The 22,645-nt window shown below is 60.6% G+C and overlaps 1 protein-coding gene across 1 annotated transcript in view; it reads right to left on the bottom strand.

Annotated features, from left to right (window-relative positions):
• The window catches only part of SARDH (sarcosine dehydrogenase), a 61,167-nt gene extending 42,065 nt beyond the window's left edge, over nt 1–19,102 (bottom strand). The window contains exons 1-11 of the mRNA XM_049631059.1: nt 18,927–19,102; nt 18,475–18,529; nt 16,034–16,393; nt 14,290–14,468; nt 13,049–13,228; nt 12,236–12,359; nt 11,900–12,000; nt 4,791–4,895; nt 3,522–3,651; nt 966–1,052; nt 570–660 (exon numbers count right to left, since the gene is read on the bottom strand). Coding sequence (XP_049487016.1) covers nt 570–660; nt 966–1,052; nt 3,522–3,651; nt 4,791–4,895; nt 11,900–12,000; nt 12,236–12,359; nt 13,049–13,228; nt 14,290–14,468; nt 16,034–16,364 — 1,328 coding nt within the window. The 5' untranslated portion in view covers nt 16,365–16,393; nt 18,475–18,529; nt 18,927–19,102. The remainder of the gene's footprint in view (nt 1–569; nt 661–965; nt 1,053–3,521; nt 3,652–4,790; nt 4,896–11,899; nt 12,001–12,235; nt 12,360–13,048; nt 13,229–14,289; nt 14,469–16,033; nt 16,394–18,474; nt 18,530–18,926) is intronic.
• Between the last annotated feature and the right edge of the window lie 3,543 nt (nt 19,103–22,645).

Here is a 22,645-nt window from a genome sequence, read left to right as displayed (position 1 = left end):
GAGTTGTGCCTACACAGACGCCCTGGCTGCCCCCGACATTAGCAGCACGCGCGTCATTACCCGGGGCTACGGTGAGGAGAGCGCTGGGCACTGGGTCTGATGTATCCCCGCCACCTTGGACGTGAACGTTCAGCTGGCATCTGGGCTCGGGGCCATCTGACTCCCAGCTGCTGCGCACCCACTGATCATAACCACCCAACTCAGCCTCACTCCCTGGGCAACGCGCGGGGTCCCTCCTGCTCCCCAGGCCTCAGTCTCCCCATCTGCCAAATGGGATGAGGCGATCCCGCTGCTGATCCTGGAGCCATCCGGCGGGTTGAGGAGGACACTGGGACAAGAAATCCCGGAAACTGTCAAGGGCCGTGAATCTGCCAAACCCCGGGCGCCTGCAGAACCGCCCTTGCTGGCAGCCTTCTCCCCTTCTTCCCTTACTGGAGCCTCTTCCAAGAAGCCCTCTGGATTTCAGAGAAGGCTCCTTTCTAAATAGCCCTCGCTATATACCCGGCTCTACCTAATCCCAGGGCACCGGCAAGCAGCCGCCCCGCCCACGGTCTCCGGCGCACACTCGCCTGATGTCATAGCTGTACATGTCCTTCTCTGGGCGCCCGTGGACGATCCAGTGGGCCAGCTCCTGCCCACAGCCGCCGCCCAGCATCATTCCTAGAAGGAGTAGGGCCAGAGGTCTGCCGTCCGCCCCGGAGCCCCCACCCCAATATCATGCCCCTTCCGTGTCCACAGCCAGCATCACTCCCCGAACCCTGGATCTCACACCTGGGGTGCTGTACTGCTGCTAACAGGACCTCGCCCCTCCCTGCGGCCCTCCTCTGCCCTCACCCCTGCCAGGGGCCGCTGTGCTCCTGAGCCCCCCACACTCTGCCTGGGGAACCTTTTTTTTTTTTTTTTTTTGCCTGGGGGAGCTTTAAGGTCAGGGTGGTGGGTGTCAAGGAGGGGCCTCTCACACGCACCTGCACTGTTGAAACCGCAGCCCAGGAAGAACCCTCGGAGTTCTGGTGCCTCCCCCATCAGGGGCTTGTGGTCAGGTGTGAAGGACTCTGAAAGGGAGGGGGGCCTGAAGCTCTCCCCGGGCCATATGCACCCGGGGCGGGGTCTCCCGAGAGGGCAGTGATTGGACCGGCGTCTGCCGCTGCCCCTTCACCCAGACTTTCCCCATCCTCACCACTCCGCTCAATGCCACTTCCTCCAGGGGGCCTCCCTGACTGCTCCTGCCACGCTCCCGAGCTCCTCAGCATTTACTGCCAGAACCACCCTGCCGGGACCGAGTTCTGCTTTGCAGCATCCAGGTTTGCCTCCTGCTGAGGAGGGGCCTTTCCCTCAAGCCCCCGTCACAGGGCACCACCTTCCTGCCGCGTCACTGCTGGTCATTCTTGCCCACTGGACCATGAGTGCATGAGGGCAGGGACGGGGCTCCACTCAGTACTGTGTCCCAAGGCCTAGCATGGGGCCCAGCAAACAGCAGGTGTTCGATAAATGTCCCTGAATGAAGGGCTGACCCCAGGTTCTCCGGGAGAGGGAAGGGGGCTTCTGCTCTGTTGGCCGAAGGTGTGTCACAGGCGGAACCCAGAGCACGGAGGGCAAGGGACCCTTGGGAAATCATTATAAAGGGCTGAGCTTTGTAGCCACAATCCTGGGCTTGAACCCTGCTTTACCCTTTCGTAGCCCTGTGACCCTGGCCGAGTCACTTCACCTCTCTGAGCCTCAGTGTCCTCATCTGTAAAACGGGGACCATGGCACTGACTTCACAGGGCTGTGAGTTAGTCCAACTACAAATACTTGCCGCCCCCCTGAATGTGCCCAGCGCTCGGCTCCGACCATGACTGCTCCCACCCCTCAGGCAGCTGACGAGAGGGGACGGTAAATACGCAAATAAGCAAAACAGAGAATGTCTGGGAAGAAATGACGACGGGAGGAGGGGCGGTGTGAGTGACCTTTCTGGTAGGCACCATGGTCACTAACTACGGAACAGATGCGGAAACTGGGTCACCCTGCCAGTGAAGCAGGGAGCCAGGAGCCGGCTCAGGGCTGCCTGACCCCCAGCCGGAGTTCTCAACCTCTGCGCGGGTCTGTCCCGCGCGGGATGGGGACGGACGCGACCCCGTGTGAGGAAGGTCGGGAGCTTCCCGGGCCCTGGGGGAGGAGGGGGGGGTGTCTGGCGGTGGCAGGGGGCACAGGGGCAGCCAGGGCGAGGGTGACAGTGGTGTGGCTGGGTCACCCACCCAGGGAGCGCTTCGGGAGGGCTGGGGATGTTTCCAGGCGGACAGGAAGGTGAGGACAACCTCACGGGGCATCTGAGGAGAGAGCTTCGTGGGGGGGGACGAGAGTCTCTTGAACGTTCAGCCAATGACTCACGACCGAGCAGCTTGGGGATGGATGCAGAATGATGGGATGTTTGGGCAGCACAGACAGGGGTCCCCACCTTGGCCGGGACCCCTGGGACCCGGAATGGGAGCTCTGCCCGCCCCCGGATGCCCCGGAGTCAAGGGGGCCTGGGACTTCCCAGTTCTGTTCTGGAAGCCAAAGGCCACTGGCCGCTCTCGTCCTCCCTGGCAAGGGGAAGCGCTCTGTTCCCCACGAACCCTCCCCCACAGGCCGGAAGCCAGACACAAGATGTCTTCGCACACACATCCCCCCCAGATAGGGCTCCCTGGGAGCAATGACTCCCCAGTCCAATTAAACAGAGGATGTTCCCGGGTGACTCGGGCCCCTGGGATCGTTTCAGGCCCGTGCTTCTCATTGCCAGCCCCACGCAAGCCCGGGGAAGCTGCGGGGGTAAGGGCAGAGAGCCTTCGGCCCCCCACCCACGCCCTGCACCCCGAGTCCAGCGCTCAGGGGCACGTCCATCCTGCCCACCGCGGCTGGGCCGCCTCACGAGCCGAACAGATTCAAGCGGCTCCAGGGGCACCGGGCGGAGAGGGCCGGCCCCCCCGGCAGGCCACAGGCCCCTGGGCATCAGAACCTTCCCCTCTCCTGTCCTGGCCGGCCCCTCACCCCCTACATGGCTGTGGACGACCTGTTACTCTCCGGCCTCCGGCTAACCCCTTCCCCTCAGGGCTGACGGCAGTCTGCTGGTCTGGGCCATGCCCCACACCTCACATGTGGCTTCTCCTCCTTGCTCTACTCCTGCTGAGTAGGTACGCTGTCACCCATTTCACAGACGAGGACACTGAGGCACCCAGAGCCTCAGACACAAAGTTTCCTCTTTCGACAACACTGTGTATTTCCGAACCTATCTCCCCAGGCCTGATAGGGGGCAAGGCCGGCCCTACCCGTGTTTTTGCCTTGACTGAGGATTAAAGGGACCCTGTGTGTGCCAGGAAGAAAGAGGGGGTGGGGGAGACACCCAGTGGGAGTCCCAGTGCTTCTGCTGGGACGGCAACGGGGGTGTCGTGTCTCTGTCCTGCTCGCGGCAGGGACGGCCCAGGTCCGTGCCCGACACAGGCCAGCCTCGGTCTCGGGCAGAAGGACCCAGCATGCCTGCCCTTGCTTCCAGCCTCCTCACTCACCCGGGCCACAGACTGTGGACTTGACCCCCGTCTTCTCCAGCACTGGGACGCGGTTGATGGCACCTTCGATGTGCTGGGTGAACACATCCCAGTCCAGGTCAAAGAGGCCAAAGGCAAACTTGTCTGACACCTGGGGAGGCGGGTGGGGGGAGCCGCCCAGTGGGAGCCGAGCCCAGCCAGTCTCCCCTGGGTTGGGGGGGTGACAGGGCTGGGCCCCTCAGGTCTCCTGCACCAACCCATCAGTGGGGCCCGTCCCCTCCCTTCCCCCGTGCTGACCCAGGCCCCCCAGCTCTGCGCTGGACTCTTGCAATGGCCTCCACCTGGTCACCCTGCCTTCCTACCCTCCTTCGACCTTCTCCTAAGTCAGACCATGCCCTCTCTTGCTCTCCAGCAGCCCTGTGGCTCCCCGTGACTCTGTGGCCCACCGAGGCCTACAAGGGCAGGCCTTGCCCCCGTCCACCACTGGCCCACAGCCACGCTGACCTTCCTTCAGTTCAAGGACAAGCTTGGCCAGGCCTCGGGGCCTTCACCCCCGGTCTGAGGCAGCTCCTCACTGACCGTGCTCTCTCCAGGGGGGCTCTGCTCTGACGTCACCTCCTCGGGGGGCCCTGTCCGACCACGGCGCGAAGGACAGGCCTCCACTCTTACGAGGCTTGTTCCCAACCTGCTGGCTTCCTTCAGCACAGGTCACCACTGCTTGTCTGTTTACTGTGGGTCTCCCCGTCCAGACACAGGCACCCCGGGACAGGGGCTTTCGTGCTGCTCTCCCTCTGTCCCCAGGAAGTAAAACAGAATCTGACCCAAGGTTGTCACTTAATCATTCGATGTCTGCATGAACCCAGGAGCGAGGGCGGCCCAGGCGTGCTCGAGGGGGCCGAGGGGGCCGCCCGACTTCCATGCAGCCCCAGAAGCTGCCGGGAGAGCCGCGGGGCCCGGACAGACGCCACTGCCGTGGGTCCGGGCTCAGGGTTGTTTGCTGTGGACACAGGGTTTTAACGTTTTTGTCGTCTTCCAAAGCTGTGATTTGACATCTCCACAGCCTGTAACTACTCTGCTGTTTGAGGCCAGCGCTCTCCCTGCCCCAGGTCTGGGTCTACCTGTGTGCCACGTTCAGAGAAAACCGAGTTGACCCTTCTGGGGCCAAGGGACCTGCCATTTCTCAGGTGTGCACCCGAGGAGCTTCAGGAAGGTGGGCTTCCTGGAGGAAGGCTTCTCCACACTGAGACACAGCCCTGAACCACCCCCCTCCCCGATCCCTCTGTGTCTTACCTCCTCCCAGAAGATGGGGTTGGTCTCATAGCCACCCACAGACAAGGCATCTCCTTGGAGGCGGAGGTAGACAGAGGCATCGTGGTCGCGGACGTTCGGCATGTTCTGGAAGGCAGAGCAGAGAGGCCTCAGGGTCAGCCAGGGCTGGGCCGTGGGTCCAGTACCTCCGCCAGGGGGCACAGGCCCACGGTGGACTATGGTGCCTCCTTTTTGTAGGAGGGCAGAGTGGACCCGGGGTCTCAGGCTACACTGTGGACAAACCACCCCCGCTCAAGTCTCCCCTTCCCCAAACCCCATAAAACAGCAGCCGTAAGGAGAGCGAGGCGGGAGGGATGAGGTGTAGCCCACAACGCTAGGAGAGCCGCGGGGGAACAAGCGCACGCAGGAGAAAGGAACCAACGCTGGAGGGTGCGGAGCGGAGGCCACGCCCCAGCTCGGGTTCAGGGCGGGGAGACTGCACAAGTCGAGCCAGTGCCACCCTCCATCCCCTCCAGTCAGTAGAGACCCAGCTTGTGGCAACCCAGCTCCCTCTGCAGGGGCCGACGGGCAGACTGCCTGGGGTGTGTGCACACACGTGTGAATGTGAGAATGTGTGTATGCGTGTGCACATGTGTGAGCGGGAGACAAAGAGAATGTGTGTGAACGGGAAGACAGGCCAGGGTCTCTTCAAAGCAGTGGGCCCAGATCCCCTCCGTCCTCCCCAGCTAAGGCCCGGCCTGGGGACCCTACTGTGGAGACACGAAGTGGCCCGTGGAAGGCTCCAGATGCTGACACCAGGGCCGCTCGCCAAAAAGGATGGCTCACCCTCACCCCCTGTGAGATGCCCTCCCTCTCCAAGCTTCCAGTCGGCCTGTGGACTTAAAAGTGAAACCGGGGACTTCGGAGCTGTGACAAGACTGGGTCCGTGAAATAAGGTGCCATGGAAAAGGAACAATCCCAGATCAAGAAAGAGGTCTCGAAACAGGAGATGATCATCAAAATGAAAAATGCAACAGGCGGGTTGGATAAGACCATCTTCCATATAGGAAGCTAAACAAGATGAAGAAATGGAAATCAGGAAAGGAAAAAATAAGGAAATCACAAGGTCAACCCTAAAGGTCCAACATCCACCTTATCGGGGTTCCAGAAAGACAAACAGAGGAAATGGAGTAGAGGAACATCAGAGCAATGGGCCTGAACAACTTCTCAGATTGAAAGTCATGAATCTCCATATTAAAGGAGTCCCATCACGCCCCATGAACAGACAGGCCACCACCGAGGCATGCTGGGGTGAAACATGGGAATAGCATCCTGGAGACTGAACGACCTGGAGCACAGTCTCCAAAATTCCACAGACAATTTTATTTTATTTATTATTATTTTTTTTAATTTTTTTTAACGTTTATTTATTTTTGAGACAGAGAGAGACAGAGCATGAACGGGGGAGGGGCAGAGAGAGAGGGAGACACAGAATCCAAAGCAGGCTCCGGGCTCCGAGCTGTCAGCACAGAGCCCGACGCGGGGCTCGAACTCACAAACTGTGAGATCACGACCTGAGCTGAAGTCTGGTGCTTAACCGACTGAGCCACCCAGGCGCCCCATCCACAGACAATTTTAGATGGAGAATTCTAGACCCCATCAATCCCTCAATCAAGTGTCCGGAAAGAATAAGGATTATTTCAGACATGGATGAACACAAAAACATTTTACTTCCCATGTGCCCCTTCTCAGTAAGCAACCAGAGCGCATGCACATCAAGGATCCAAACAGAAGAGGCGTGAAGACGGCCCCAGGGTCAGAGCCGAGCAGAGGCCAAGAGGCAGGCAGCCCAGAAAAGAGCCACTCAGAAGAGCAGAAGGCTTCCTCCGGGGCGGGGAGAATGGGACATAGAGACCATATGTGATTTCTCTGGTGTGCACGAGTTGTGCAGAACATACTATTGAGAACTAGTTGACAGACATGTTGAAATGTTGGGGGGGGGTGTGGAAATGTGACAGTTACGAACATACATGCAAATAACCTCAACAAAATACCAGCCAACTGAACCCAGCAGCATACGAGAAGAGTGTATGCCATGACCTAATGGGGGTTATCCCAGGAATGCAAGGTTGGCTTGACATCTGAAAATAAATCCTTGTGATACACCATAGCAACAGACTAAAGGATGAAAACCAATCATTTCAATAGATGCAGAAAAAGGATTTCCAACACCCTTCATGACAAAAACACTCAGCAATCTAGAAATAGGAGGGCACTTCCTGACAAAGGGTATCTAAGACACACCCACAGCTAAAACATACTTATTTTCAGCTCTTCCTTTAAGGCTAGCCCAACGTTAGGATGTCTACCTCACCACTTCTACTCAGCATCATATCGGAGGTTCTGAGGCAGCAATTAGACAAGAAAAAATGAGAGGCATTAACATTGGAAGAAGGAGTAAAACTTGCTTGCTGCAGATGACGTGATCTTACATACAGAAACCCCTAAGAAACCCACTAAAAAACTGTTACAACTAACAAAATAGTTCAATAAGGTGGCAGGATACAAGATCAATGCGTAACAGACAAAAATTATTGTATTTCTTCACTTCACTAATGATGAGCAAAAAAAAAAAAATGAAATTAAGAAAATAATTCCACCTACGTCATCAAAAAGAATTTAAAAATACCCACAAATTTAACAAAAGAAGTGTAAAACTTGTACTCTGAAAACTCAGCAATATTTTTGAAAGAAATTAAAGAAGGCCTGAACGAGTGGAAAGACATCCCATGATTACAAAATGAAGACTTGATATTGCGAAGATGATGTGCTTTCCAAACGGATCCAGATTCAACACGATCGCCGTTAAAATCGCAGCGGGCTTCTTGGCAGAAATCGACAAACTGATCCTAAAATTCATATGGAAATGCAAGGGACCCAGAATAGTTAAAACCATCTTGAAAAAGAAGGACCAAGCTGGGAGACTCACGCTTCCTGATTTCAAAACTCACTACAAAACCATTGTAATCAAGACACTAACACAAGGATACGCATATAGATCACTGGAATGGGGATGAGAGTCCAGAAATAAACACGCACGTTTATGGTCACTGCTTTTCCACAAGGATGCCAAGGCCAGGCGAGGGGGAAGCCACGGTCGTCAACACGTGGTGCCCGTGCAGCTGGCCACACGCAGAGAAGGAGGCTGGGCCCCTACCTCACACCATACACGAACCATAGTCAAAGTGGGTCCCAGACCTAAGAGTAAGAGCTAAACTATACGATTCTTAGAAGAAAACATGGGAGTAAGTCTTTGTGGTCTTGGGTTAGGAAATGCCTTCTGAAATATGACCCCAGAAGCACAAGCAACAAAAGAAACAATCCGTAAGTTGGATTTCACCAAAATCAAGCCCTTTTGTGCCGCCAACAACACCATCAAGAAAGGGAAAAGACAACCCACAGAATGGGAGGAAGTATCTGGAAGGCATAAATCTGATAAGAGACTTGTACCCAGCATATAACAGGAACTCTTATAACTCAGTACAAAGACCAGTAACCCAATTTAAATGAGCAAGGTGTCTGAATAGACATTTCTCCAAAGAAGATGCACGAATGGCCAGTAAGCACAAGGGAAGACGCTCACCATCATTAGCCAGTAGGGAAATGCAGCTCGAAACCCCAGTGAGATCCCACCTCACACCCACTAGGCTGGCTGGGATCAAAGAGACAGAATCACCAGTGGTGGCGAGGACTTGGGGAAGTCACAACCCTCACCCACTGTGCGTGGGAACGTAAAACAGTGCATGTGCTTTGAAAACAATCTGACAGTTCCTCAAACAGTTAAACATAGAGTTACTATGTGGCTCAGCAATTCCACTCCACGATATCTACTCAAGAGAAATGAACACGTATGTCAACACAAAAACATTTACATGAATGTTCATAGCAGCATTATTCATAACAGCCAAAAAGTGGAAACAACTCAAATGTCCGTCAACAGATGACTGGACAAATAAAAGGTGGTCTAGGATAGACTATTAGTTAGCCATTGAAAGGAATGAAATTCTGATATATGCACCACATGATGAACTTTGAAAATGTCATACTGAGTGAAAGAAGTCAGACGCAAAAGGTCATATATGGTATGATTTCATTTTATTAAATGTCCAGAATAGGAAAATCCATAGAGATAGAAATCAGATTAGTGATTATCTAAGACTGAGGGTTGGGTGGGAAATGGGGAGTGACCGAAAATGGGTATGGGGTTTGGGGGGATGAAGGTAATGTTGATAGACAGATAGATAGATAGATAGAATTAGTGACAGTTACGTAGAAAACTGAGCAACTGGAAAACAATAACTCCAGGAAACACAAAAGTCAGACACTATTTTGCTCAGGAGTTAACAATATTTACATTGTCATTATATTGCAAACACTGCCTACTGATTTCACCAAAAACAAACCAAAATCACTTTAGAAAGTGACCAAGAGTCAGGAGACGCCACGTCCCCTGCTGCTCTTTGGCTCTGGAGGAGCTGCCTTCCCTCATGGGCCACTTACCCTGGAGACGGGCACATGATGTGGGACTCCTCTGCCCCGTCTCCACGCAGAGACCAAAAGGGAAAACCTGGTGGATGCCCCTCCCTCCCACTCCAGTCTCCTAGTTAGCTGGACAACTAGGAGGACTGTTGTCGAAGACAACAGTCGAAGGACTGTTGTCAAGAACGTGTAAGAAGTTCTCCGTAACGGAGCACTTCGGAAACAGTAATCATCATATCATTACTTCCATTGTCACTACAACTCTACAAACGAAACAGAAACTCTGGAGCTCCATAGAGCAGGACAGTGGGGACACCTGGTGGCCAGGGAAGTCCCAGACTTTTGCTCCAGCAGGATCAGTGTCCCCAGCTCCTGGCCCCAGCACACTGAGCTGCCTTGAGTGCCCAGCACATGCTCAGTTCAGCCCCAAGGCGTCCTCTGGGCACTGTCACTGCCATCTCCACGCAGAAGCCCCCCCCCCCCCACGGGTATGACCCCGTCCCACTGATGTCTCTGCCTCCGGACCTCAGCCCACTCCCTTGCATTATTTCTCCTGCTCCCCATCCATCCAAAACCTGTTGGCCACTTCCTCTGGGAAGCCTTCCGGATTGTTCCAGCTTTCCCTAATCTCTTCCTCTGAAGCACCAGCTGGCCAGACCCCTCTGTGCCCCCTTGGTCCTGGTCATCGTCATCTTCACCATCGGCTACAGGCCAAGCACCGTGTTTGGCCCTTCACCTCGCACAGCCCTGTGCAGTCCATATGGTTATCACTTGTTTTGCAGAAAAGGAAACTGAGGCCCACCCAGCACTATGACTTTCCTGGCTGCGTTATTGGGGGCTGAAATGCAGCCCCCGAGCCTGGGCTTTCCCATCGCTCGGTGCCCAAGCAGAATAGCTTCTGCAGAAGCGGGCAGAGGTTGGTGGGAAAGCCAGACCAGCAGAGAGCACTGGACACTCTGTTTGTCAGCCACAGACACTAGGCCCAGAGAGGGAAGGCGCCAGGTCACAGAGGAGCTGGGGGCAGTGCTTGGCCTGGACTCAGGCCTGGGTCAGACCCTCAGGGGTGCCCAGGGTAGCACAGCCCTGTGGCCACCCAAGGAGAGTGATCCCTCCCGGGGACACAGCCCCTGTCCTGCCCACAGGCTGTCCCCAGCTTTCCCCAGCTGTAGTCTGAGCCCACGGCGGCCTGAGGGCGACCCCTGGCGGCCACCCGGGGAGCCCTCCCCACAGAATCAGGGAGCACGTGGCACAGAGCAGCCCTTTGGAGGCCTCAGCGGGATCACATTAAACTCATCCATGAACAGGGGCAGGGGCAGGAGTGGTGGGGAGGCCACCTAGCAGCCAGCCACCGACGAGGGAAGCCAGGCTCTTCCAGGGCAGGGAGGAGGCTCCCAAGACCCTCTTTGCGGGGTCCCACCTCCCACTCTCCCACCACCACCGTCAGGCCCCTCTCTGAACTGCCTGTGGGTCCCGCACCGCCCTCCTCCTGCCCTCTTCCTGCACTCCCTCCCTGGGCTGGGAGTCCCGGAAGAAGCCCTGTGCCGGCCTCCTCAGAGCCCTGCCCCACCACTGCCATTGCGCCCCCATCAGCCTGCTCCGGATTTGCTCCTTTGCCTGTCCGTACCTCCCCCCAGCTTCACCCAGACAAGAACTGGGTCCTTCTCTCCGTCACGTCACAGTCCTGGTTTCTAGGATAGGGCCTGAGACGCAGCAATGTTTGCGGGGTGTGAGCAGGGTGAAGGAGGGAGGGTTACATGGAATGGGAGGTAAATGGGTTAATAAACAGATGGATGATGAGGGAGGGAGGGAGGGAGAGATGAAGGGGTAGAAGGATGGAGGGCTGGAGGGCGGGAGTGAGGGAGGGGTGGAGGGGTGAAAGGAGGGAGGGGCGAAGGGAAGGGGAGGAGTGGAGGGGTGGAGGAAGGGAGGGGCGGAGGGAGGGGGAGGGGGAGGGGTGGAGGGAGAGAGGGGCGAAGGGAGGGGGGCGGGGTGGAGGGGTAGGATGGAGGGCTGGAGGGTGGAGGGTTGGAGGGCTGGAGGGAGGGGTGGAGGGGTGGAGGGAGGGAGGGAGGGAGCAGAGAAAGGGAGGGGGGAGGGATGAAGGTGTAGAAGGATTGAGGGCTGGAGGGTGGAGGGCTGGAGGGAGGGGTGGAAGGAGGGGTGAAGGGGTGGAGGGAGGGAGAGGCGAAGGAGGGGGGAGGGATGAAGGGGTAGAAGGACGGAGGGCTGGAGGGGTGGAGGGGTCTCCCTTGGGGAGGACCTGAGGGTGGGGAATCCGGGCCAGGACTGGCACCCGGGGCATATCTGGGGGACGCAGACACACGGGGGTCCCCCGAAGAGGTACCTGGGGCACAGAACATGGCAAAGCACTGACTGACTGCACCAGGCAGGACAACCTTGGGCGTCAGTGCGGGGCTGTGCCCCGAGGGTCAAGGGGGTCAGCACCAGCAGGGTCACACCTGTGTTACTTCATTTAACCGTCACCCCACCCCAAACACCCGGGGTTATGATGCCCATTTCACAGATGAGGTGGCTGAGGCTCAGGGTGGCGAGCCACCTGCCAAGTGCTAGGACTCAGAGCCAGGTCCCTGCGCCTCCCACAGTCTATGTACCTGGATCCCCTCAATGCGCTCGGTGACGACGTAGGCATGGTGCATGGCCACCAGCGGGACCTTGACTCCGGCCATCCGGCCCACAGCGCTGGCCCACACTCCTGCGGGCAGAGCAGGGAAAGGTCAGCACTGCTGTGCCTGGAGGGGCGGTGGTGCCAGGTGGGGTGGGGTGGTGCCAGGTGGGGTGGGGCGCCTGTGCAGGCACCTCTGTCCCGGGGCGATTCCTCTACGTCATACCCAGGCCCCTCCCCGCCCCCCCCTCCGCCCCCAGAGAAAGGCCCGGCTGCTCCCTCAGCCAGCGTGGCCACCCGAGAGCCAGGGGACAGTCCTGCTCACCTGCACAATTGACCACGCAGGGCGTCTGGATGGAGCCTTGCTCTGTCTCCACGGCTGCGACCCGCCGCACCCCGAAGTCGTCGGTCCGCACACGGATGCCGGTCACGGGGCAGTTCTCGATGACCTGGGGGCGAGAGGGGCTGCTTCCAGAGCCATGCAGGGCTCCCCGAGGGTGCTGACCACCCCTGATGTCCCCCTGCCTCGCCTGGACGGGACCTGGGGCACCGTCGGGGAAGTGGGGAGACCATGGCGCTGGAAACTAGCCCCAGGAGCTCCTTGACTTGGGGAACTTGATCCCAGACCCGGGGCTCTTTCTCACAAAGTGGCTTTTAAAAAGCAAGGCTCGAGTCGCTAACGGGTGTCTGTGGTCTAGTCCTTCGGTAAAAAGGTCACCGATCAGTGTGGCTTCCTTCCACGTTGTATACAAGTGTATCTTCCTAAACACGTATTTGGGGTCAAACTAAAATCTCAACATTTTTCCCCTCTGGGTGATTTTCATTTCTTCTCTTTTGCTTTTCTGTCCTTTCCAATAAGTTCTACAACTCTGGGTTTATCTCGGATAAAAGACGAAACTCAAGAAGACATCCGGAGAGGACTCCCTTGTCTAGCACGGCCAGAGCCCGGGGGAAGGAAGGAGGGCCGACATCCCCCGAGGCACCACCCACCTTTGCAGGGGCAGATCAAAAGGCTCAGAGAGGCTGTCCCCGGCCCAAGGTCACACAGCAGGGAGAATGGCACCTGTTTCCTTTCCTTGGGCTCTTGGGGTTCTTGGGGCCAGGAGCGGGGGGCACAGGGCCAGGCGGCCTTTGGTACCTGGGCTCCCCGGGCAGCAGCAGCCCTGGTGAGGGCGGTACACGTGCCGGCCGGGTCCATCGTACCGTCGTGCGGGACATACAGGGTCCCGTACAGGTCGTCCACGTTCATCAGCGGATACAGTGCCTTCGTCTCGGCCGGGCTCAGCACGTGGGACTCCACGCCATACGCCTTGCCCAACTAGAGGGACCCAAAGGCAAGTAAGTCAGCCCTCGGGGAGCAGATATCCTCTGGCCGCTCTCCTCCCGGTCTGGGCCTCCGGGCCTCCGGGCTGCAGCTCCAAACTTGCCTCCTCCAGGAAGTTCCCCTGGGGGCATGGGGTGATAATGGCTTATGTGGTTGACACCCCTAACGGGCTCAGACCAGTCTCTGGTGAGGAAGGGGCTTCCTCCAGAAACAAACATTTTGGGCTTGAGGACCCGATTCCCCAGTCGGACCCGCTCCCAGGAGGCCAACCCGATCCTGGGTCCCAGGCGCCTGGCTTAGCAGGACTGGCCACACCGGCACATTTGATTGGCCCACGGGCAGCCAATCAAGTGTCCCCAGGTATCCCAAGGGGACACGCCCCACCCAACTAGAAAGAGGCTCAGCCAATCGGATTCTCTGTCTCAGAATGAAAGTGGCTGAGGCTTCAGGGAGCTGCTGGGAACTTGGGCTGGAAGGTTGGGGCTGGGGCTTTCTTTGGAGGCCTCGGTCCCAGCTGACGAGCGAGCCCAGGGGCAGGATGAGGCCGGATGGGGCCAGCGCCTCTGCCCAGGAACCCACACCTGCCCTGGTGAAGCCAGCTGCCCCTGCCTGCAGCCTGGGGTCCCAGGGGACTCGGCATCCCTGTGACAATGAGCCCCTGCTGGCCACACTGCTCACTGCGGCCTGAGCGGGCATTCAGTCGGTGCTCTATAAGGGGACAGATGGCTGGAGACGCCGGCCTCACCCATGTCCCCACCTCAGTACAAGGCTCTTCAGCAGCATGAAGCTTTCTCCTTGTCGGGGACGCCTCCTGGTGAATGCGACCTCCTACTGATCCTGCCTCCCCTGAGCACAGCCCGGTGACGGTAACAGCTCCACCGTGGGGCCTCCCCCGTGTCCGGGGCTCGGCGACCGTGCTCCACAACACGGTCCCATTTTGAAGGCGAGCATGCCAGGGCTCGCCTGTCCCAGGTGGCCCGCCAGCAAGGGCTCCTTCCCTGAGCCGTGCTGCCCCGTCCCCACCCCGCCGGTGCCAGGCCCGAGCTCCCACCCACCGACATGAGCCTCTTGTACTCATCCAGACGCTGCCGGTTGGATGCTATGAACAGGCCCCCGTTCTGGATCCAGCCCGTGTGCAGCCCCGTCTCCTCCGCCAGGTCGTGGCTCACCACACGCCGGGTGTGGGCCAGAAGCTCCACCTCCACGTCGCTGGGCCGAAGCTGCCACAGCAGGCCTGGCCGGGAAGGGGCAGGGCACCATCAGTTCCCGGCGAGGCGGTGGGGCACCCCTTCCTCCCTCCCGGCAGGCCCCGGGCTCCCAAAGAACAGGCGGCGGGCCTGGGTCTCTCTCTGAAGGCCCTGGGGGACTTGGAGAGGCAGATGAGCAAGAACTCCCAGCGCCGGGCGCCTGGGGGGCTCGGTCGGTTAAGCACCCGCCTGGGGCTCAGGTCACGATCTCGTGGTTCGTGAGGTCGAGCCCCACCTTGAGCCCCACGTCGGGCTCTGTGCTGACAGCGAGAGGCCCTCCTGGGATTCTCTCTCTTTCTTTCCGCCCCCACCCCACCACCACTGTGCACGCTCCCTCTCTCTCTAAGAATAAATAAAATTTAAAAACAAATCACAGGGGGCGCCTGGGTGGCGCAGTCGGTTAAGCGTCCGACTTCAGCCAGGTCACGATCTCGCGGTCCGTGAGTTCGAGCCCCGCGTCGGGCTCTGGGCCAATGGCTCGGAGCCTGGAGCCTGTTTCCGATTCTGTGTCTCCCTCTCTCTCTGCCCCTCCCCCGTTCATGCTCTGTCTCTCTCTGTCCCAACAATAAAATAAAAAACGTTGAAAAAAAAAAAAATTAAAAAAAAAAAAAAAACAAAAACAAATCACAGGGTCCAAGATGATTTGGGGACGGGGCTCCTGGCCCCTGGGCACCTCAGATTGTGGCACTATCGAAGGTCCTATTTATGAACACTTTCTGCGTGCCAAGCCCAGGGCTCAGCCTGTCACAGGCTGACAGAACAGCCCCCTGGGGTCAGCATGATTAGTTTACGGTGACATTAGATGGCACCAAACAGTTCCACTCTCGGGAGAGCAGAGCAGGTGACGATGGGGCCAGGACCCCGACCCAGGACCGACAAGCCCAGGTGCAGGCTGTCGAGCAGCAAAGCCGCTCCGTTCAGAGCAGAGTGTGGGGCGTGGGTGGCCAGGGCTGAGGCCGGTCTCACAGCGACGGGACGGTGGGAAGGCAGAGGCAGCGGTGTGCAGGCCTGAGCTCGAGGCCCGGACTGCTTCCCGACTCCACGTCCGGTGGCCTCACGCCGGCAGCATGACGTTAGCCAAGGTGGGGGTGTTTACCCCCCAGAAACTGGCAAACCTAACCCAGGACCCGGGGTTAAGGCAGAAGGTCGGCTGCATGCATACCGTAGGTGCCTCGTGCGTGCCCACTGGTTAGCTAGCAGGTTGAGACTCACGGACGCACCTGGTGCCCATGGAGGACACCGCTCCGCATCGCCCCGATGGCTCCTTCCCCGTCTGTGCTCCAGACCCGCCGGAGGACCCCCCTCATCCACAGTGGCTCTGTCTGGGGAGGGGTGTCTGCTCCCGGAACAGACAGCTGTCTGGGCCCCCAGCTCCGGTGACGGCCCCGCTCCCTCCTCCCCACCTCTGCTCTTCAGAGACGTGGGGGGCCAGGAGGACCCCCCACCTTCGGATGGACCCGCGTCTTCTGTGCCCCTCCTCCTCCAGCGCGGCTGCCTCGGGCTGCCAACCCGGAATCAGCCCCTTCCAGCACCCCCCTGCCCCGGCCCCTACCTGCCGTGTGCCAGGTGGTCCCGGAGGTCAGCCGCTCCCGCTCCAGCAGCACTGCCCCGCTCACGCCCAGCTTGGCCAGGTGGTACAGGGTCTGGCAGCCCAAGCTGCCCCCGCCGATGACCACCACGTGGGCTGTGCTGGGCAGGGGCTGGCTTGGGCCCCGGGCCACCGTCGAGGGGCCCTGGGGGTCCTTCAGGGTCCGCCGGTATGGCACGCTCTTCTCGGCGGCGGGGCCGGCCCGGCCGGTCAGGGCGCGCAGCCCCAGGCCCCGCGTCCGGCTCCGGCGAGGGCATGTGGCGGCCACACGCAGGGCTCTGCTCAGCGAGGCCATGGGGACTCCAGACTCAGCACCGCAGGGAGCTGGGGAGAGAGCCAGGGCTGGCTGCAGCGTGGAGGGGTGGGGGCTGCACCAGGTGATACCGGGTGGGGGGGACAGCCTCCCATACCCTCCAGGCCCTCCTTCCTCCGCCTCCCCGGGGACCCGAGTGCACCTGCAGCCCAGTGCTCAGGGACTGAGGGCCTGTGGGCCTTGGCGAGCCCAGGGCGACCGTGGTGGGAGGCAGGAGGTCCCTGCCAGCCCAGGGGCGGGCTGCTGGAGTACGTCATCGAGGGGACATGATTGCAGGTTGACCCACGAGCTGGACCCAGGCAGTCAGAGGCCCCTCACCCCCTCCCCCATCCCGGGAACGTACATTCTGCCCCCGTTCCCACAATGGGAGCCGTTTTCAGGAACGAAGGCTCGAGGGAGCAAAGCGTCGCTGAGACCCTCTGGACAGTTCGAGTGACTGAGCCCCGTAAGGCCGCTGCAGAAACTAAGATCTGGCAGGTGGGTGCAGAGACCCACTGTCTCCCGGCCCCGAGACGGGCCTCGTTGCGAGGCCCCTTGCTTGCTAACCCTGCCACCTGCCACCGACAGTGGCCTGCTTCTGTCCGTCTCTCCTCGCCCTCCGTGGACGGACATGGACAGTGAACCGGGCTGTGACAGAGCACCGGCCCTGGGCTGGGGGGGTGGGGGTGTCAGGGGCACAGGGGAGGTGGGGAGCAGGGGGCCGATAGGAGACCTGGGGAAGTAGGGTCACCGGTGAGGGAGGGCAGGGAGGGGGGAGGGGACCTGAGCGCTGAGGACAAGCAGGAGCTCAGGTGTCAGGGGGATCCAGGACCCAGAGAGATGACCTCCAGAGGGGGAGAGGCAGGCTGCAGGGGGAGGGGGCTCAGGACACTGGGCAGGGTATCTTCCTGAGCACCGCGCCCCACGTCCCACAGGTCTGCAGGAAGAGCCCCCGGCACCGCGGTGTGGTGATGGGACAGGTTTGGCAGTGGGGGGGAGACCGAGGGAGGTGTCAGTCCCCAGAGGGCCTGGGGCAGGGGCCATGGTGAAGGAGTCACCGGGGCACACAGAGGGGGGCGGGGGGGGGGGGGGGGGGGAAGCCCCCTCCCTGCCCCTCTGCCTCCTCCTCGGTGTCCCCCAGGGGCCTTCAGGGCTCACCTCAAATCCCTCCTCCTTCAGGAAGCCCTCCCAACCAGAAAAGTCACATAATTACAAGAACACGACAGGAGGCCCACCTCCTAAGGAGCGAAGGGGCCAAGAGGTGTCTCCCTGGGGATGTATCCTGCCCGCCATGGGGAGGGGCCTCCCGGGCCCCCTTCTGGGGTCAGCAGGACAAGCAAGAGGCATTTAGTGGCGAATGTGAGGTGCACGGGTGCCACCTACAGTCATAGTCATGACTGATATTTATGACCTCGTTAATTTAATTTAAAAAGTCGACCTCTGGGGCGCCTGGGTGGCTCAGTCGGTTGAGCGCCCGGCTTCAACTCAGGTCATGATCTTGTGGTTTGCGAGTTCGAGCCCCGTGTCAGGCTCTGTGCTGACAGCTCGGAGCCTGGAGCCTGCTTTGGATTCTGTGTCTCCTCCTCTCTCTGCCCCTCCCATCCTCATGCTCTGTCTCTCTCTGTCTCCCAATAATAAATAAACATTAAAATTTAAAAATAAATAGATAACAAATAAATACAATAAAAAGTAGACCTGTTTCCAAGAGTGTGCCAGGTGCCAAACTTCCTCCTTCAGCAACCGAGAAATGCTCTCGGGTCAGTATGACTGCTGTCCCCATTTTACAGGGGAGGAGAGCAAGGTGCCGGAAGGCTAAGGTGGCCAAGGTCACAGGGCGGCCGAGTGGCCGAGCACAGCCCAGGCCTGCAGGCTCTCCCGGGACCTGGTCTGGAGGAGGGGAGCCTCGCGGCCACACCTGTTCCACCTCAACAGTGGGGACGTGGGTGGGGGGCCCAGCTCTCCCGCTGCTCAGGGCTGCCCCGGAGCCCATCCTCCCCAGCGGGGTCGGGGCGACAAGGCATCTCAGTCCCTCTGCCCCCCTTTGCCCCCCAGTCTAAAGGCCCACCTGCCTCCTGCCCACAGAGGGGCTCCCCGGCCACGTATCTGAACTTACCTTCTGTCTCCAAAGTGCCCTAATCTTCCAGGAACCCCCAACAGTGAGTGGCGCCCTGCCAGTGGAAAGTCGGCGTCACGTGGCTGTGGGGCACGTTCAAGGCTGGGCATCCGCCCCCGCGCCCGCCCGCGCTGCCCCGTCCCCGCTCCCGTCCGGCCAGCTCAAGTGCCTCCCGCCCCGGGGGCCGCCACGTGCCCCCTCCCCACCCTCCGGTGGCCCGCGGAGTCTCCCAGGGGGCGGGGACAGGGCCTGGGGCTCTCCCAGGGCCGCGGGGCCGCCGGTGCTCCCCCCCACCCGAAGCAGCTGCTTCGACGTGAACTCGCTCTCCGGCCCCGCTGACCCTCTCCCGCCCGGTCAGCAGCGTGGCCCGTGCGTTCCCCGGGGTGAGGGCGCAGGGCAGCCCAGGGCGCGGGGGCATTAGGACGGGGTGGGGACTTGAGCGACGCTGTCACCTGAGCTGTGAAGCCGGAGCCAGAGGAGCGCTCCTCAGAGGCTGTGGGGTGAAGGAGGTTGACGGAGCCTCCGCCTGGTGAAGGAGGGCTCGCGCCCTCGCAGCCCGAAGGTTCCTGCAGCCAGAGGCGGAGAGAAGTCTTGATCTGTCCCAGCCCCGCCCGCCCAGGGGAGGGCCCGGGCCCTGCCCCTCCCGGGGGGGGGGGGGGGCCCCCCAGCCGGCCACCGCTCCGCATGGCGCCCCCTGCCAGTGCCTGGCCCGGGGGCTGCAGGGTGCCGTCCCTTCCTTCCTCCTCAGCAGCTTCCCAGCCGGAACCGGGCTGCCCGCCCCCGGCCCGCCCCCGGCCCGCCCCGCCAGCCCCTGTCACCGCCCACCACCCCGCCGGGAGGGACCGCCCACCGCCTCTGGCTTCTTGGCTGCCAGGGCCGCAAGCATGTGGGCGGCAGAGCAGTCCTGTGGACCTTGAGGCCCCATTAACCCTGGGTGTTGGGGCGGGTGACCTCACCTCATCTCTAAAACAGGGGTTACAGGTATGCTCCGGTGCCCCCGTGCACCCCTGCCTGCCCGTGCCTGTCTGTGCTCTCCAATGCCCCCAAATGAGCTGAGCACAGGTGACGTGGGCAAAAAGTGCTGGGTAAGCAACAGGGTTGTGCCAGGCCCCTTGGCTCGTGAGGGCCCCTGGGGAGGGGATCCAGGGCCTTCGCAAGCACCTGCCTGTCCAGCTCCGGCTTGCTTGCTCCCGGGGGAGGGGTGCCCACCGCCTTCAGAGGCAAGCCAGAAAGTCTGGCTGTCTGCACCCTGCCCTCCAGAACTCCTGGATCCCTCCGTCGCTTTGAGAGATGTCCCTGAGCCTCTGGCTTGCCAGCTGCACAGTGGCCAGCTCCCCTGGGCAGGAATGCCTGCCTCCATGTGACTGCTGGGGACCTTGGGACCCAGAGAGGAGGGGCGTCAGCCTGCCTTGGGCCACACAGAAGCCTTCGCTCTGACTCTGGACCTAGGCCGTTCAGTCTCTGCCCAGAGGAGAGACCACTCACTCCCCTGCTCGCCCCTCTCCCCCCCCCCACCGCCCCCCCACCAAGGAAGGTCGCTCCGCAGGTGCAAGGCTTCGCTGGATTGTGCTCGGGCCAAGGGCAGGGGGCCCAGCCTGCTCACTCAGCACACGGTGGGCCAGGCCAGCAGCCTGGGACCAGGCTGCACTCACTCAGTGAGGCGAAGGACAGGTCAGAGTGAAGACGGAGCGTGGCCACAGCGTCCTCAGACCGCTAGACATGAGGGGCACCGGGGACACAGCGGTTGCTGTGGCCCCAAGGCAGCGGCCGAGGCAGCCCGGGCCTCTCCTGGCCCTGCACTCAGAGACAAGCAGCGGTTGCAAAATTGTCCCAAGCCAAGCGAGCCGCAGAGTTGCCCTGGACTTTGGACAAGGGGTGGTGGCTGGCGGGCCAGGCCTGGCCGTGGGTCAGCGTTGTAGGATAGGTGATTGATCAGGCCCGGCTCGGGTCCGGGACAGGTGGATGGGCCACCTCGTCTCCCCAGGCTGCTGGAGGGCACAGCTCCAGAGGTGGGCAGGCTCCAGCCAGGGACGCTGAGGCAGGGCTGTGTCCTCTGGCCGAGCCTCAGTTTCCCCATCTGGGGCGCAAGGACTATAACCCCTGTCGTGTCAGTTTTAGGGAAGTTTTGTAAATTTCCCCACCTATGTTACCTTCTACTTCCAGTGCACTTTGAAGAGAGCCGTGGTGCAACGCGGAGTGACAGTTGACCCTTGAGGGTGAGGGGTCACCCCCAGTGCCAGCCCTCCCCCTGTCCCTGGACCGACACCCTGGCGGGCTGCCCCCTGCCCGCATGGCCTGCATGCACCTGGGCCAGCACCCTCCTTGCCCGGGGGGCCCTCCCCACAGGCCCTGGCCGGCCCTCCGCCCCCACCCGCTGGCCAGGCCTCCAGGACAGAGGGAGGCGTCTGCAGGCCGCCCTCTGACTGGGCAGAAGTCCAAGGTGGAGCAGGGGGATGGGCGGGGGGAGGAGCCTCCTCCAGAGAGCTCCCTGCGTGGCCCTGCAAAAGAGGGACACTAAATGACAACAGGGCAGCACTGGCTGCCATCCAACGAGGAAGGTAGCACCCAGCCTGGCCCCAGTGGCCTCTGCGAGGTGCTCCGGGGGCCTACTGGGGGACAAGCCACGAGCGCTCTACACGTGTCACCTCAGAGAAAAGAAAAGACCGGTGCCGTTGACTGAGGCACAACACAGCCAAGGGGGTGTCAGGCAGGGCAATCCAGGGAGCAGGGAAGTTTCCAGAAAGACTTTGAGGGCTGGAATTAGAACGCTTCCAAGATTTTCTTTTTTCCAAGAGAGACCCTACAAAAACATCAACTCCCCCCATGGCTTCATGACGACAGGGTGTTTCTTCATCCGGGGCTAAGGGGTGGTCCTCCCCCCAGAGGCAGGCGGCCCCCTCCCCGCCTCGCACACTCAGGGCTGCGGCCACTTGGGCACAGCTGTTCCCAGCAGTGGGAGGCTGAAGGGTCCCTCCACACCCCTGGGACCCACACAGCAGGTGTGGGCAGCTCCGTGCAGGGCCCCAAGGCTCCCGCTTCACTCTGATTTGTTCCGCAAAGTATTTGTGAGCAAAATAGTGTGTGTGTAGTGGGGGGGGGGGGGGACTGGTTGCTCCTTCTGCGGGGCCAGGCCGACTGAGGGTTTCACGGGTCACCTGGGGCTGCCACACTGAGCTTCAGGCGCCACACTGCCCAGGGGAGGGGGACAGAACGGAGCTTCGGAGGGAGACCCTGCAGAGGCTGTTGGAAGCGGGAGATGGAAAAGCAGTGACCACGGACCGAAGACCCCCCCCCCCCCCCCACACACACACACACACACACACACACACCAGCCAGGCCCCCTGCCAGGTCAGCCAAACCCTCTAGGCTCTCACATCAACAACCCCCGGGGTCAGGAGGCCTCCCCCACCCCCCACCCGCCCACGAGATTCAGGCTGTGCTTACGGCTTTGTATGTGTTACCCTGGAGATTTCCAAGCTCCTCTTGAAAAGTTGAGAGGCTGGGCCACACGGGCCACCCCCCCTCCCCCCCAGCCAGATGCACTTAGATGGGCCTGTTCTGTCCAGTTGGCCACTGTCCCCACCCTGCCAGTTTGCCCTTTCACATTTCCTGCTGGCCTCGGAGAGCTTTGCTTCCCCCCCCCCCCAAGACTGGGAGCCCCCAGGTATTGCCCGAGGCAAAGACAATCTTCCTCTCTCCAGCTCAGGGGACCAGAGCTCCCAGAAACAGGAACCCACCCGGGGAAACAGGGGTCTTGCAGTGAGCAGAGGGTGAGGGGGCTGTGCGGTGCTGTCTTCAGCCCTGGGATCTGAAAGGCCTCTGGGCGCTTAGGCGAGGGCAGCAGCTCCCGGGGGATGGGGGGCTTGGCCCCCGCCCCCGTCTCAGGGGGCTGAATCTTTACAGAAACACCGCCCCCTGGTGTCCATATGTGAGTATGACACCCTGGGAGAGCTGGACCCCAGACCAGGACCCGGCCCCAGGATGGGCACTATTGCCCCAAGAGGGAACCCACAGGCAGACTGGAAGGCGGATCCCCCCACTGGGACTGGCATCCTGGGCTCCTTCGGGCTCTCACGCTGTCCTCACGGAACACGCCCCTGGCAGGGAGCTTCCTTCCTGATTGCTCTCGGCTTTGTCTCAGTTTCCGAGATCAGCTTAGACGCGCCCTCTC

The sequence above is a fragment of the Panthera uncia genome, chromosome D4 (assembly GCF_023721935.1).
Source record: "Panthera uncia isolate 11264 chromosome D4, Puncia_PCG_1.0, whole genome shotgun sequence".
In the NCBI taxonomy this organism is placed as follows: Eukaryota; Metazoa; Chordata; class Mammalia; order Carnivora; family Felidae; genus Panthera; species Panthera uncia.
This window is presented reverse-complemented; position numbering and strand designations above follow the sequence as displayed.